Below are 17,401 nucleotides of genomic sequence, written 5' to 3' on the forward strand. Positions count from 1 at the left end.
TCGTTAGCGGGACAGAAATACAAAAATGAGACGACATGAATGAAAATACACAACGAACACCAATTCTATACGAATACACATCTCTACTCCTAACACTGGTTTAATAATGCTTACACCATTATCAGAGATAGGCGTCTTTTTATGTTCATAAGCCTAATAGACTCTGCTATCCACTTTGCGAGGAGTTGAGAAGAAACTCTTTGGCCCACTATGGCAATGGACAAGTCTACTGGAACAGCAAAATGACACAGGGCCCTTCCACACAACCATATAACCCAGAATATCAAGGCAGAAAATCCCACAATATCTGCTTTGAACTGGGTTATCTGAGTCCACACTGCCATATAATCCAATTCAAAGAAGATATTGTGCCTTGATATTCTGGGTTATATGGCTGTGTGTAAGGGCCTTCGGCTCATTGAATGTAAAAGATGAGAGCCCTACATACACCTAGAGTGGAGCAACTTCTTTAGATGGCTTCTGATGGAAAACAGGCAAGACAATATCCTGGTTATTATGGAATTATGAGATAACCTTTGGCACAGAGGTGATGTCAGGCCATAAGGCAACTCCATAAAAAACATTGAAATTGTTTGTTATACATAAGTACTAACAATTCTCTCATCGTCCTTGCCAACATGAAGTTGATAAAAAAGACAAACCTTGAAAATCAGTAAGTGTTCATTGAGGACCGAATAGTTTCATCAGCTGGGAAAGAACCAGAGTTAACAATGGATCAGATGGAGAGTGTGCAACCCTTGTTTTACAGTGGATTAGTTATTACCATGAATCCAGGCTCAATGTGGCATGGATTTGCATGGACTAGGTTGAACCATATATTATTTCCATGGAATGACTATATAGCCATTCCATCCATTGAGAGAAGTAGGCACAATTTCAGAAACATCTGGCTATGTCCCTGTAGCCACAGATGAGTGGTTCTCAACCTGTGGGTCCCCAGATGTTTTGGCCTACAATTCCCAGAAATCCTAATAGCTGGTAAACTGGCTGGGATTTCTGGGAGTTGTAGGCCAACTGAAATCCAATGGAGTCCTGCAGTGTAGTAATCATTTTGCAGCTGGCTGCTAGGACATAACCAAATGCTTTCCTGATCTTGCCTGCTTCCTGGGAGGTACAGGATTACCGTGGCGTGCGTCAGCGGCTGTATGGTAAGCATGGAGGGAGGAACAAAATACAAATGCCTGTAATACCCATAAAAAGGACGTGCACAAGCCTTAGACTTACACCTACCTACAGATGCCACTAACAAGATGCCAGCCGGAGTGTGGCTACAGGTCCAAGGCAATGCACAAGCGACTCCCACATATTTGACAGGTTGGGGACCAGAGCACTGTCAGAAAGCAGAATCATTTTAAAATGGAACCCAGGTTATTTTAGCTTGCAAATGCATTTTGGGCACTGAGGAATGTCAATAACACACTATATATCACTTTTGAATGTGTGACAAAGCTAAAAGTGCTTTTGCATGTACAAGTGATCCCAGAAGTGACCTGCTTTTCCCATACACATTGGAACCACGCACATTTACACAAGCAGCCCCAAGTGAGCCCCATAGGCAAGAACTGACAAAAGAGTGAGCCCTCATCAAATGAATGGAACTTTTCTTCATTGAAAAAACGAGTCATCAGAAAGCAGGGCGTTGAAAGGTGAGTGAGAGCCTATACTGATTATAATACCTGCAATTTAGTATGGAACTTGGCTAGTTCCAAAATTCCTTGCATCATCTTTACTTTCCCAATTGTCTCAGAATCGAAATCAGGTCTCTTTTTATACAGAGCATTTTTCTCACATGATCTCTCATATCTTTAAGTGCCATATAAAAAGTAGATTGGTTCCAGCTTGGCTTTTTTTGAAGGATGGGGGAGAGAAAACTGCCTTTGGATTTCTAAGTAGTAATGAACCAGATGTGCTCCCAAAAAGCATTACACAGCAGGAGTTTGAGGGTTTTTTTGTTTTACTTTTAAGTGTAATACAAATGAGCCCTGCACCCCAATTTAGATGTTTAATTCTATGTTTCATTTGATAGTAGAAGGTAAGAATGACTTTAATGCCCTTTATATATTTTTCTAAGAATCTGCAGTTGATTACAGCACACATGCCAAGTGAACCCTATTCAATGCTTGTCTACTGCATGCCCCAATTAGTTTGGCTTATTCATCATTTGCACTAATGTGGTATAGCATGCTGCTCATGCTCAAATTATGTAAATATGATGCAGATCCAGAACAATTTGTCCAGCACTCAGGGGGTGGGGAAGAAAAAAGGAGCTGGGGAGGATGAACAAAACAAGGATTTCTATGAATGACTATTAGAAAAAAAAGAAAGAGAAGCCCCTCCAACTCTTTAATTAATTCCAATGTAAAGAAAACTATTACTTCCACGCCTGTCACAGCTGTCATGTAAATGTGCTAGATTTTAGAGTTTTGTTTGAAAGGGGCCATAAACAGGCCACATGTTTAAACCTCCAAAGATCAGAAGCATATTCATCACAATTGAATTCTCAGAAATTGTCAGGCATCAGTCGAGACCTCTTGTCATTTTGCAAAAACTCTTTAAATATGATGCCAGGCATCTTTAAACTAAAGAGAAAAGTATCTTCTTGCTTCTCCATAGTGGAACCCAGTGCTTCTTGCAGAATAATATCAAATTCAAAAATATTCCAAATACTGATCTGCTATCAGGTCTCCTTCTAGTCTCTGCTGAAATTCTTCTTGCTTCTGGCATCAGATGATAATTCAGATAACACATTTCTTGTGTTTCACATGGAGAACTGGGTTTTGCAATACATTCTGGGCTGATCTGCCTTTCATTTAATGTAATTTTAATGTACATCAGAATGTCTCTGCTGTTTTAAACTCAATCCAACTCTTTATCTGCTTCTGCCATCCCTACACAGGGAATACACTTTATGCATAAAGGGCTCTGGAGTAATGATGGTATGCAGATAAGTGACCTGGAGTGACTTAATGAAGCATGAGTGCCTCAACAGAAGCACTGTCTCTCAGAGATATTACTAGAATCAGATGGAGATGGAGGAGCTGATCCATCACATTATTTCAATTTACCTCAGATCTATATTACGATTTGCTTCCCTATTTGCAATTGATCTTGGAGACTTTATTTGAGTTAACAAATACAGATTAGGAAAATAAGATTATGTGACAATTTGTCCCAATTAGTTTTTTCCACACACATTGAGTTAAAGCTGTTTGCTAAGAAAATATTTATTAGGAATGGAAATTTAACAGAAAAACACATAACATTCACTGGACCGCAAATATAGACATTAAAATTTTCCACATAATTTCTTTAAGTAAATACCCAAAATGTAATGGGTTTATTTTGTTCTTACACTGGATTACACACAAGCAATAAACCCCAAACCCCAATCCAACTTGCACAAATTTATAAATGTCACTAGGCATGGAAAACCGCGTTTCTTTTTTGCTGTACCATTGTGTAACAAGCTCTTAAAACTTAAAAGTGATTCCTTCTTTTAAAACGTCATTAGAAAATGTATTATATCTAACAACACTATTGTATTAATTTAATTTCTGATAGACTCTACATAATAAAACCCTATGAATAGAGGAACTTGTGTCACACAAGTATTCTATCTTATGGAAAAGAGAAAAAAATCTCTGTAGTAGTCTTTAATATATAAAAACACTAATATGTGAAAATAATATCGACACGTTAGTGTCAGTTTTATGCTGATGAAAGCCAAGTCCAGCATTTCCCTATTTCAAATAGCTTGTTTATCATATGAACATTCAAGTAAACTAACATTGTACAGTGTCTCATATGGGTTTTAACTTAGGAATGATTTCACTTTCAATTTTCTCATAAGACTGTTGTGAAATCAGTTGATATTTAAAGAAACTCCTTCAGCTAATAATTATCTCCTCCCATTTGTTTAGTAAAGAAATGTGTTTTACATCACAAAATCATTAGACAACAACCAGTTACTCTTATTTTTTCTCTCTCCTGTATTTTGCATTTCTCTCCTTCGATTCATATTATGCCACAAGTTCTACTGTGATAGTAGGGAAGAAAGTGCTGAGCTTAAGGTCACTCTCATTTCCTCATAACAGAGTTCTTTGCCTTCTACAGCTGCACAATTGGCAACAGATTAAATTTTCTCCCATGGCAGTTTAACTAAGCTAAGGTACCCACTGAATTTTTGCATGTTACATGTTTAAATAAAAGGTAGTGTCACTTGGCTAAATATAAAACAGGAGCAAGTCAAGTCAGTTTCACTACTGCTTGCTACAGTCATGCAGTGATAAAGACACTGCAAAATTAATGCAGTTTGACACAACTTTAACTACCATGGCTCAATGCTATGGATTCACAGGTGTAGTTTTATAAGCTCCTTAGCTGTGAAAGCATGCTGCTGCCTAAGCATGCTATAAATCCCAGGATTGAATCATGGCAGTTAAGTGGTGTCAAATTGTATTAATTCTAAAGTGTAGGCGCACCCTTGAATGTAAACTATGGGTCATCAGTGGCATGTCCTTAAAAAGAAACCTCTGGGGAAATGTTGACATTATTGGAAATAGTAGTACCTTATATGTAATCTGAAGGTAGATTTTGGGACAAAATTATGGATTTTGGTGGAGAGGGGAAAGTATTAGTGCAACCCCTGGAGCCCAGGTGCCCATGGTTGCCATCACCACCATTTCCCCACCCAGGCATTCAGAAAGGCCAGAAACTGCATTATGGCAGAGAGAGTAGAAGGATGCCTTCCATCACTCTACTCTAAAAGGGGATGGTTCCACTTTTGATAAGAGTTAAAGTACAGTACTCACATTGACCCATGGATAAGCCGACCTAGTTTTTTGGGGTTGATTTTTTGACTAAAATTTCTAGACTTATACATGACTATGCAGGCTATTCAATTTACAGTATTAATTTCAGAATTAGTCACTGGTAGTTCCCAGACACCCAAGAGTCTGGTTTTTCAGTTCTCAATTCAAATCACCTCCCCACAGCCTCTATATTACTGGGAGTGTAAATCACCAAAGGTGTTTCTCTTCTAGTTAATTTATATCTCACCCTTTTTTAGCTCTTCTAGCCACTTTAAACAGCATGAAAAAGAATGGGGAAGAATTAGAAGCTATACATGACAACAGATCATTGAGGAAGTGAAAGATTTGGATTATTGGCCTTACCATGTGTTGGACAATTTTAAAAACATTGCAATCAAAGCATTATACTTTCGTTGAGAAAAACCAAAAGAAGAGTCTGACCATTCTATGTCCCATATAGCTTAAAACTTACTGATATTATCTTCATACATCCCCAAGGCCAAGATTAAGAGACAGGGAATAGAAGCTATGCTGAATGTTGCCTCTTCTCTGTATTGAAGAATAGCTCCAAACAATTCCTTACGTAAGATAGAAAATGGAGTGATTTGGCAGTGTGCTTATAAGGAAATGTACATATTCAGGGGTAGCAAGTAATAAAATTTGAGTTGGAAATACATTATTTCATGCATGAAATTAACTTGGTGATATGGTTGCTCAAACATCTTATTTTGCTAAATATCTATGGTTGGAATGATGTTGAAGACTCAGAACACTTTTTAATAATCAGAAACCAATCATTCACTGGTCTTGGTCAGTGGTTCTGTGCTAGCAGATAAATGACTGATTTATCATCCAGGTAACCTGGAAGACACTGGAGTGCAATATACAAATCAGCTACTGTTTTGTATGCCTGTGAGAATCTGGTAATACATGCAACACAAGTTAAGACATATGAAAGTAGCAATAGTTACAAAATTAGCAAAAGTTTCACAGTGTTCTTACAGCCTTTACTTTAAAAACACAAGTGTTTCACTGACCACCACTATTGCTCAAACATCGTAAAATTGTCTCTTAGCCATGCAAATCACTTTGAAAAGGTAAAGAAACAAACATTTCTTGACATATTTGGACAGTGTGTGCAACTGTTGAAATTCAGTTTTGGAATCCTGTAAGCTAATCATTCATACAATTTCTCACTTCTTGCAAGTGTTTTGTTACTAGCATCTTTTTAAATCTCATTTATATTCTGTGGTGCTGTGTGCCCAAAGAGCCAGCCAAATCTGCAAAGCTAGATCCTGACAGATATTCAAAACATTTGAACAAACAGAAGCTAGAGGAAGTTGATTTCCCCCTTTTTTATTTTCACTTTGAGAATGTTAAGATTTAAAATTAAGGTTTTAAGGTTGCACAGTTGCAATTCTGCCATTAAAAATGTTACCTTATCTGGGATATTTAGACTTGCTATTGGCAGACAGTTTCTCATCCAAAACAAGAAAAACCCACAATGCCATTTTATCCCACTTTTCATGGTTCAATTTGACACCACTTCACCATCAAAACAACCAACAATACCCTATGAAACAAACTCACATCACTGTCATATACAGTGGGAGAAAGCCATGTGCCAATCATTATGCCTTTGAATAAGGAGATAATCCAGCTTCTCCTTACCTTATTTCATAAATTAATAATTTGTTAATCACAACCACTAAGATTTAACTATAATAACAGAATTCAAGTTTAGGAAACCAAGAATAAATTAATTGCAGCCTTGTAAACAATTGCTCCTTTGTGTTATACATTTTAAAAAACGATTCCTTTGTAGAACAAATCAGATATTACAAGGCACGCATTATACTTAAAAATTCAAAATGATAAAAAAACAGCCAGAAAATATTTCATCACCTTTCTTTGCTGGCTGAATTGTGCTGTGGGATACTGGAAAACATAAATATAAATTTGTTTATATTACAGTCAGTTAAAAAGTCTTCCATGGCTGCATACTCTCTCGTAAAATATTTGTGCTATTTTATAGTGCTGTGTGATTTGAACGTCTGAAAAGCGTCTTCTCAGATACTCTCTACAAAGCTTCCAGGGAAAAGGCCAGTTTTTCCGTTCCGCTGCAATGTGCCTTTGAACCAGCCATCTTCACGCTTTTTGTGTACGAAAACAATGTCTCCTTCTTTAAGTTCAAGCTCAGCTTCACTTTGAGGAGGATAGGATACCACAACTCTGTGTCTGCAGAGTAAGACAGATAGATATATTTAGTACAAAATATTATGAAAGCTGTTAATGATTGTTAAAAATGTGAGATAACTTCCACAGGAAGCTTGTTTTGAACTGCTTACAGCCTGAAGATAAATATATTTTCTGAACAAAAAGTATACATACAAGTTATCTTCTCAGAACTCTTACTGAGTAACTAAATGTTACAAGTAAGAAACCATTGTTATTACAATTTTGTCCAACAGGAGAGAATAACAACATTTTATATTTGATATACATCAAGAGATTTCAATTTTTAAAATGCAAGAGTAGCACACATGACTAAAGATTGCAGAGGAATTCATCATAATATATATTATTATTATATGTTTACATTAAAATCACTGATTTCATTACAGCTGTAGACAAAAACAAGTCAGTCAACAGGAGTAGAACTACCAACTATAACATGGCACATTAAAATGTTAAGTTTTTACTTGCACCTATTATACTCATTCAAATTTAGGGAATTCAATACATTTCCATGTATTTGCAGATAATTGTCAATTCAGATGCTATTTCTCCCATACAGGTTGCACATCCTTATCCAGAATTCCAGAATCCAAAATATTCCAACACCCAAAACTGCCCACATGGGTGATTGAGATAGTGTCACCTTTACTTTCTGATAGCTCAATGCACACAAACTTTGCTTTGCACAAAATTATTGAAAATATTGTATAAAATTACTTTCAGGGTTTGTGTTGAAGAATATATGAAAAAATAAATGAATTCCGTGTTTAGATTTGGGTCCCATTTCCAAGATATCTCATTAGGTATGTATGTACAAATACAGTATTTCAGAAACCATTTGGGTTGAAAACTTAGATGCCTCTTCATATCCATAGGAAATACATATCCTGGCAATGAAGTCTGTGGATTCTGCACTAATTAGGGTTTCACATGGTTATCATATAAAGTCTTGTTCATATAAAGTCTAAGGCCTAACAATGACACAGCTTCTTGTCTTTGCTCCTGTTCCCTGGTTTCTTTGGCAGGACTTGGATTAGATGAACCAGTGGTAGACACTGCAGTTTCCATTTTCCTCAATTTTCAACTGCAATCCAGGTGTGCATGTTCTGGGTCTTCATCAATACCAGCTTCTGCAATGGTTCCCAATCTGCTGCCTTCTTGGTCTTCAATATTTGGCTTTTTCTTTTTTACCATGAACTCAAAAACGTTCAGTTACTCTGATAGACATTTAGGCATCTTCTGGAGTCAGGTGGATGAAAGGAAACACTAACAGCAACTAACAAGGCTTTATGTCTCAGATCAGCAATATAAGCTAGCAGACAATTGCACAGTAAGACAGCTTTATTTAGAATGACCCACAGCTGCTTTCATGCATTCCTTTTATACCTCAGTGGGAGGAGCAAGAAGGCAAACTTAATAGAGAACTTAGAAAGGTGGAAGAGGAAGAGATTGATGAGGTGTTGATTAGAATCAGAGATACAATATTTTGAAAGATTTCTTATACATATATCTTCATTTTAAATTGGAATATCTAAGAAATCAAACTTTATGACCCACACATATTATTAAAGAAACCACAAAAATGCATTTAATCTGGTACCTAGTTATTAAAATAGTTGGAAAAATTAAAGTATAAACTTTTAAAGCAAGCACAAATTATTATTCTGATGAGAAGATGACATAACCCACCTAAACTAACATCAAAATGTTGATTAAACATTCGTGACATCAAAACTTGGTCTCTTCTACTTGTTGGCTATTGCTGCTATTGTAATATAAATTGGCAGAAAGGTAGGTAATGATAGTGTAAATAATTTTTCAAAATTAGGTTGACATAGTACTTGCAGTAACTGCCAGCGCCTCCCCCACCCCCCCACCCCCCCCCACCCCCCCCCCCCCCCGGCTACGGGCTTGAGCCAGAGCCTGAAAAAGTTACTTTTCGGACTACATTTCCTAAGATCTCCTGCTAACATTTCTACTTATTTCTACTTTTATGTAGCAAAAAAGTTTGTCCTTGAACATAATCCAAGCAAAAAATGTGAAATTGGAATGAGGCTGTAGGATGTGAACAGACATATAGGACACTAGTTATTGTAAAGTAAACGGTTACATATACATAGCTGTATGAGAAATGAGTGCTTCTTTTAAATAAACACACACATTCAAATAATAGGTTTAATTCAAAGATCCCCAGTTTAAACATACTGCCATTTTATATAAAAAGTACCTCTAAAACTAAAAACCAGTGGCAAACATGTGGATTTGAATGTCAGAGTTACTTCTGAAGCCAGGTGACAATAGGTATTAAGATAAATGAAAGAAGGATCATAGTTCATGACATATAAAATCTACCTGCTTTCTCATTCTAATAAATACATTTTGCAGATTTTGTCCTGTTTTGAAAAGGATCAAGCAAAGGATGAGGAAACAAGTGATATTAAAAGATTATTTTTTGTGATTCCAGACAGCCAGTGCAAGTCTGGCCTCTGGCCCTCTGGCCAACAACACTGGCAGTCAGATTTGGCATAAAGTCACTTCCTGTGTTTCTGAAGCTGAAATGCCATGCCATGCAGGATATACTTTTAAGTACATTTGCACAGGATTGCACTGTTCAGTAGCATTTGCTCATTAATAAGACTACAATTTGACTTTAATCTAAGATTTAATAATGATCAGCTTTCAAAAATAAAGAGTCCCCTCGAATATTGCATATATTTTGATATGCTGATGCAATATATCACATTTACTGGGGACCTGAATCCTGCTTCAAAATTCGGACATTCTTCTGAGTTAGTTTAGCTCAAGGCAAGCTTGTGTTAAGTGTCTTTCCCATGAGTTAATTCAGATCAGTCCTGGGCAGCACTTAGCCACCACTAGGCTGATTACATCACACAATGAGCTAAGGGGTCAGTGTAGACAGGGCCTATGTCTAGATCCAGCCCAATAAATCAAATCGAATTTTCCTTCAGATTTGAAATATTTTAAAGTATTAATATGTCAAAAGCAAATATTATGTGTCATTAAAATATAGAACAGACTGTATAAATTAATCTACATAAACAGTACTCCATGAGAAAACTCAGGTCCTACAAACTGGGAAACTGCCATGTGACAAAACTGCAATCAGGGAAAATGCTACTTTATGAAGAAATGGAAATAAGGCTAAGAGCTCAAATGTCTGTCTAGACTCTTTTCAAGTACAGTAGAGTCTCACTTATCCAACATAAACGGGCCGGCAGAATGTTGGATAAGCGAATATGTTGGATAATAAGGAGATATTAAGGAGAAGCCTATTAAACATCAAATTAGGTTATGATTTTACAAATTAAGCACCAAAACATCATGTTGTACAACAAATTTGACAGAAAAAGTAGTTCAATATGCAGTAATGCTATGTAGTAATTACTGTATTTACGAATTTAGCACCAAAATATCACTATGTATTGAAAACATTGACTACAAAAATGCGTTGGATAATCCAGAACGTTGGATAAGCGAGTGTTGGATAAGTGAGACTCTACTGTACTAAAAATACGTAGTTACAGCTATAACAACAGCAACAACATATTTCTGCATAAACCCACTTCTGTTAAAATATAGTATTTTGCACTATAAAATATTACGCCGTATACCAAGATTTAATATAGGAAAGAGCCCTATTCAATTATATCAAAAAGTACCTGTGTGCATGTGCATATGTATGCAAGTGTGTGAACTGTTCCAAGAAATAGTTACTGAAAGACAATGTACAAATTCTGAAATTAATAAATATATAATAAAAGCAAACATTTCCAACAGCTGTAATTGTGGGCAGCTGTCTTTAGATTCTTGGTTGGCTCTGCCTTTTGCATTATTCCTCCAACCATGGGAATTATTTTGGCATGGAAAAAAGCTATGTTTCAGTGACAAGAGAACGAATGGACATCTGGAATGTAGCCAGTGTCTCAAGTGGTGAAAGATGTCACTTTAGACATAACTTTAAAATCCACACCAAAGTTTGTTCTACATAACAGGAAATCACAATTCCGTTATCATTTTTAATAATGAGCATTTCCAGATATGAGCAAATGGAATATGTATACGTAAATGATAATTAAGCAAAACATCACACTTTTAGTTACAGCAAAACAACGCACCGCTCACAGATCACAGGTCTAGATTCATTAAGGACTGGAGCCAATGAAGAGCAGGGCTGGCGTGGGGGTGGAGCAATTGGGATATTTGACTCCAGAGTACTTCCTTTCCGATGGCTATTCTCCTGCACTGTTGTTGATGCTTCGTTGTCCATGGGACAGGATTCAGCTCTTCCATTATTGGAATTTGATGAAATCTCTGGGCCCACAGCACCTTGTAAGACAACCTCTGCAGCTGCCTGCTCAACCTCCAGAGTCGGTGATGATGGTGGAGATACTCGAGGTCTACGCTTGGTAGATGCTCCTGAAAGTAACTTCAGCAAGCCCTTTTTTTCTTTCTGGAAAAAAAATGAGTACTGTTTTGAAACAAAAATACTACATAAAATCCCTAGATTGCTCTGTTTTGAACAGATCAGGCCCTGCTGCTCTCACCAGACTAATTATGGATTTTTTTAAAACTATGGCTGATTATTATTACTTTTATTTCTATCCCTCTTTATGTTTCTTAAAAAGAGACCCAAAGCGGCTAACAATAAAAGCAAAACAATGTATATTTTAAAACCTTAAAAATAAACAACTATCCTAATTCAAAAGTAGGTTTTGGCCACTACATTAGCATAGAAAGTTTTTCCAGGTTTCTAAGTATATAACATGATCTATTTAGCTACAATCTATGCAACAGAGCTGATAGGCAAATGTGTCTATTACCTTCTTCCAGAAATGTGTTTGTATGCCTTCATAATTTAAACAGAATACCATTTTACTTTTGATGTTAACATGTACTACTGATTCAACCCTGTTGCCCAAACACCTAGAGTACATTAATTTCATATTTGATTATACCATTAAATATATAGACCACAAAATGTAAAATAAGCAATTGATCTGGAAATCTACAACAAAATTAAGAAGCCAAATTCCATGCCCACCTTCCCATCTCTGTCAGGTTTACTGAGAATAGTAACCCCTGAAGCTACTAGAGTATTCTCAGGGGAAGATGGAGCTCCAGTGTGAACTGTCACAATCCTTCCATTTGTATCTCCATCCAGAGATGCAGAAGTGCCAGGAGAGTTTAATGAGGATGATGCACAAGCCAGTGGGACATTGGCCCGATTGATATTCACAGCTGTGATATAAGCAGCAGCATTTGAAATTTGAGGTTGCAGTTGTTGAGGGACAACAGAATGGTGTGGAATAATTACAGCAGCAGGAATAAGGCATGCTGAATTTTGGGCCTGAATTGGTGTCACGGTGGCTGTAGGTCTTTCTTGGTTGTGTATTGCAACTGGAATGAGAGGGAGAAGTGCATTTCAAAAGAACGAAAAAGAACACACACCATCAAATCATGATAAAATGTGTAATTCAAAACATCTGTAATTTTGAAATTTTATTTATTTATTTACAGGGGGCTCACATTGCACATATAAGACAAACATTCAATGCCATAACATAGAACAGAGACAGAGACAGACGCAGGCACGGGCTGGCCTCGAACTCATGACCTCTTGGTCAGAGTGATTTGTTGCAGCTGGCTGCTAACCAGCCTGCGCCACAGCCCGGCCTATAATTTTATATTCATCGCATTTATTATCTTGCCTCATCCTTACTCTTTCTTTGAAGTGACATGTAGCTTATCTGGAAATAGCCTACCTTATCCTCAATATGAATATGAATGATTTCAAAAAGCTTTTGGTGATTGCTTTTGTTACAACCTATAATTGTATAGTTCAATAAACTGCTACGTGGGTTTGTTCCATCCATATCCTAACAATTTTTTAAAAATAATAATAACAAATCCATTTTTATTACATGGCATGTGGGTGGCCCAATTCAGACACTGAATCAGCCTCCCAATCGAGGATTCCAATATATATTACAACACACTGGATGTCCTCCTGTACCTATCTCTAAATCAATTTCTAGAACTGACATGAGAACCAACAAATAAGCACATTCTGAAGATATTCATTCTGACCATATTTTCACCTAAGCCAAATAAAAAAGAATTTTTTTACCTGTTCTAACTGCATTGCGAGCCTGGTTGACTGTCATTTGGCCAGTCATATGCATAAGAACCTTGGTCTGTGGACTTGTTTGTATATGAGCTGCAGAAACTACAGCAGTGGGTACTGCACTGGAATTCATTGTTACACCATTTCCCTGAAGTTTCTGCAATGTTCCTCCAGCAGTGGAAGTACTGACCATGGTCACCACCCGCCCTGATTGGCCAGCAGTAGATACAGGAACCTTTGTTTGGGAGCCACTCGTCACTGCCCTGTAAAAAACGTAATGGGAAGTTTAACTGCATGTGTCCTTGTGAAACTATTAGCTTCTTAGGGATAAAACTGAAAACAATCTGTGAGAAAACAAATCTGCTTGCATTTTTTGTGGCAGGAGGATTCCAGCCTTGAACTACACCTTATTAAATAAGCCATGCCACATTTTTTCCTCCCCCAACAAACTATTCCCATCATACAAAAAAAAAATCAGAAGAAGTTGCTTTAGCATACCTAGTAACTGGTGCCACATAATTGCCAGGAAACACACCAATTTTGCTTGTATGCATGGAAGTTCCTTTAAACCAGCCATCCTGACAACGTTCAAACACCAAAAACATCTCGCCTTTTCTCAGTTCCAGTTCATCTTCTTTTCTAGGAACATACGGATAAATAGCAATATACCTGAAAAAGAAAAACATTCACACAGGTCTATAGGCTAAATAACAGGAAGGTAAGAAACCTCTTTGGAGCCACTTATTATCTACTGTCTCAAAGAGTACAAATCATAGGTTCACTTGCATGGTGGTTACTGCCCCAAAATAGAACCACAGTTTTCATTCAAAGTGGGAAGTTCCTTATATAGTCACAATAATTTTGGCTACTAAAATGACTGCTAAGAAACCACTAAAGGGGTTAAGTTTCATGCCTATCAATATACTTCTTGAATAGTACCTATAATGTGAATACAATTGAAGATTATAATCCCAATAGTTGTAATATCCTTTTCATGATTTAATCTGCCTTCAGTCATTTGTGTTATCTTCTTAAAGGCCTATCTTAAAACGACTTGTCCACTGAATGTTTCAAAACAGAAATGTCGGTAAGCTCTTGCTCTTCTTATTTGACTAAGCATAGAATCCCCAATAAACAGAACAAAACACAAACGTGCCCTCCCCTTTCTATCTCTTAAGAAATACTGTGAGTAAAATCCAATTGACTGCTTGCGCAGCTGGAACAATCAATGGCATTAGCCCACAATTTTCCTCTGTTTATTTCACTTTGGAATTTGCCATCACTTGTAACACGCAGTTATAGTCTATCAACTTCACATTTTAGATAGTTTTTTTCATGTATGAGAAACATATTAATAGTTCATAGGATTAGTGCTTCCATATCTGTCAGGAAGCAGCTTACAGTGACCTATTACACATTAAAACTGTAAAATACTGTCCTAAATCTAACACATGGTAAAAAAGAGAAAATGTATCCAACCATATTTTTTTGCTTTTCTTTCCTTGCTAGGCTAGATGGACCAAGCATTTTTCAACCAGATAGTAAGTCAAATATGTTTTAGTCTAGTCCATAAATTCCACAATTCTTGTTCCTTTAGACAATTCTGGATTTCTATACCATTAGAAATTAAACCACCAATACATTTCTATTTCACTTACACACTTGGTCTTGTCTGTGGTCTCAAATGTGTTATTTGCTCAGTGGATACTGGTGCAGACTTTTGAGCCATGCTTGAAGGAAGCCCAGTAGGAGCTGGGGCAATTATTGTAGCAGACAACAGAGGTGGGGGCGGTGGTGGAAGCAGAGGGGGATTCATATTCTAAAAATAAAATAATGGTTTGTTTTTTTAAAAAAAGATGTGACATTCTAGCACTAGTATTAGCAGCAAACTGTATGCACAAACAGGTACATAGCTCTACTAACATTCTAAAACGGATGCAGATTTGATAATAAACCTATCTTGCCATCTCTTGATACAACAGAAGCTGACAAACATCAGCGTTTCTTTTTCCGAAAACAATTTTTATGGACCAAATAAACTAAAACAGCAACTTTGAAATGTGACCATTTGAATGCAAACTCTTGGCAAACATTCAAAATGTTTTCAAAGGATTTGAATTGGTTTAAATTGACTACAATTTATGGTTGCTCTTGAAAAATAAAAGCTGAAACACAGTAAGAAGAAAATTTCAATACAATCCACCCAAGCTATTCACTGAAGAATAAAATCCCCCTTGATACCTCAGTTACAAAAGCCAAGTACAAAGCAAAACATGGTTTCTATTCTGTTGCAACTAGTTTTTATAAGTCTATTTTGAATGCTAGCCTTTGAAATCCATATTTATTAACAGTGATAATTTTTAACAAGATGAACATTGGAAAGTCAGTTATTTTAAGGGGAAGGCTCTAATGGGGCTCTACTTTCCCCTCAGATTTCTGTTTCTTTCATAAGAACACCATCCAATGAAATATTTGAAAACTTAAATTTAGATCAGGGCTTACAACTGGGGGTGTCTTGGTTTTCTTGAAGAACACACACAAAGTTGTGTGGCAAACAGTTTTCTAAATGGAGGGACATTTGAAATCTAACTGATAGCATGATACAGAAATCAGCAAGATATAGATTTAGGAAATAGAAGAGGAGGAGAATGAGGAAAAGGAGAGTGAAAGAAGAAAGAGGTGCCCATTAAAATTTCAGCTGGGCAAACACAGTCCTGTGAACAAACTATAGTATTCCATTGTATGCCAGCCTATTATTCCTAAATTAACCAAAATATATACAATCAAGGTGAGAAATGTGTCATTAAACAAGACTACACATTTCTCTTTTTGGTTTCACACACTATTTCCTGCACAGTAAATACTATTGTGATAAACTGTTTAGTAAAATGCTGAAATGTATACTGGTAGGAGTATGAAATCTAGTAGATGACTGGAATAACATATATTGCTCTAGACTAAGTCTCTTGCAGGTCTCTCATTCATAGAGTCATGATAAGTCAAAGCTGACTTCATGGCATGTAACAACAATAAAGAGATGCAATAAGAATTTATGTTTAACAAAAAAGAAAAAAACTCATGTACTTTATTTGATAACAAATATTCCTACATTCAATGGTTTGAAATTGCTTTTCCTTTGGGTTCCATGTCCTTTATTCAAAATGTAGTTAAGAAATTCTTTTATCCATTTAATTATTAGAACATTTTCAATTTCGCATTTCAAAATATAGTCACAAAAACTATATTTTCATGTCCATAGTCCCAAAATGTTCATTTAATGAATCAGTCTTTTTTAATGTGAGCCAAATTACAGAAGTTAGCGACAACAGTATGATGACACAAGTCCACATGTTTACTTCAAAGTACTCTGTTTCCATTACAGACAGTACCCAAATTAGAAACATCCAACTTACTAACAACTCATATTTAAGAACAGGGGTGAGATGACAGGAAGTGAGAGAAATCTACCCCTAGGAAGGGAAATCCACTCCTGAAAGAGTTATTGTTGTAGCCCAGCCATTAGGATCAGGCCCTTCACAGGAGATGGATGTTGACTCAGAGACTGAATCGGATGATGGGCCTCTGCAAGACTGGGATCTGAGCCCAGTGACCTTGCAACTGCCTGTGGTTAAACCTTCAGAAAGTCATTTAATTGGGGAAAATTCCGATGATCACCCAAATTTAGATTCATCAGATGGAGAAGCGGCTTTGACCACAGAGAATCTATCTCGCAAGAAAGGAGTCAAAGAGAATGTCTAAGGCGAAGTAGAAGATTAGCTCTCAAACGCTGTTGAATCATAGAATCATAGAATAGTAGAGTTGGAAGAGACCTCATGGGCCATCCAGTCCAACCACCTGCCAAGAAGCAGGAAATCGCATTCAAAGCACCCCCGACAGATGGCCATCCAGCCTCTGCTTAAAAGCCTCCAAAGAAGGAACCTCCACCACATTCTGGGGGAGAGAGTTCCACTGCCGAACAGCTCTCACAGTGAGGAAGTTCTTCCTGATGTTCAGGTGGAATCTCCTTTCCTGTAGTTTGAAGCCATTGTTCTGCGTCCTAGTCTGCAGGGCAGCAGAAAACAAGCTTGCTCCCTCCTCCCTATGACTTCCCCTCACATTTTTGTACATGGCTATCATGTCTCCTCTTAGCCTTCTCTTCTGCAGGCTAAACATGCCCAGTTCTTTA

The 17,401-nt window shown here is 36.9% G+C and overlaps 1 protein-coding gene across 3 annotated transcripts in view; it reads right to left on the reverse strand.

Moving 5' to 3' along the window:
* Positions 1-3,220: 3,220 nt before the first annotated feature.
* sh3rf1 (SH3 domain containing ring finger 1) overlaps positions 3,221-17,401 on the reverse strand; it is a 60,505-nt gene continuing 46,324 nt past the window's right edge. For all 3 annotated transcript variants that reach the window (XM_062982372.1, XM_062982373.1, XM_003223720.4), the window contains 6 exons: positions 14,874-15,034; positions 13,714-13,884; positions 13,219-13,478; positions 12,133-12,488; positions 11,207-11,541; positions 3,221-7,070 (listed from right to left, as the gene is read on the reverse strand). In XM_062982372.1, the coding sequence (XP_062838442.1) occupies positions 6,902-7,070; positions 11,207-11,541; positions 12,133-12,488; positions 13,219-13,478; positions 13,714-13,884; positions 14,874-15,034 (1,452 nt within the window). In that variant the 3' untranslated portion in view covers positions 3,221-6,901. The remainder of the gene's footprint in view (positions 7,071-11,206; positions 11,542-12,132; positions 12,489-13,218; positions 13,479-13,713; positions 13,885-14,873; positions 15,035-17,401) is intronic.

This window comes from Anolis carolinensis, chromosome 5, assembly GCF_035594765.1.
Source record: "Anolis carolinensis isolate JA03-04 chromosome 5, rAnoCar3.1.pri, whole genome shotgun sequence".
Classification (NCBI taxonomy): domain Eukaryota; kingdom Metazoa; phylum Chordata; class Lepidosauria; order Squamata; family Dactyloidae; genus Anolis; species Anolis carolinensis.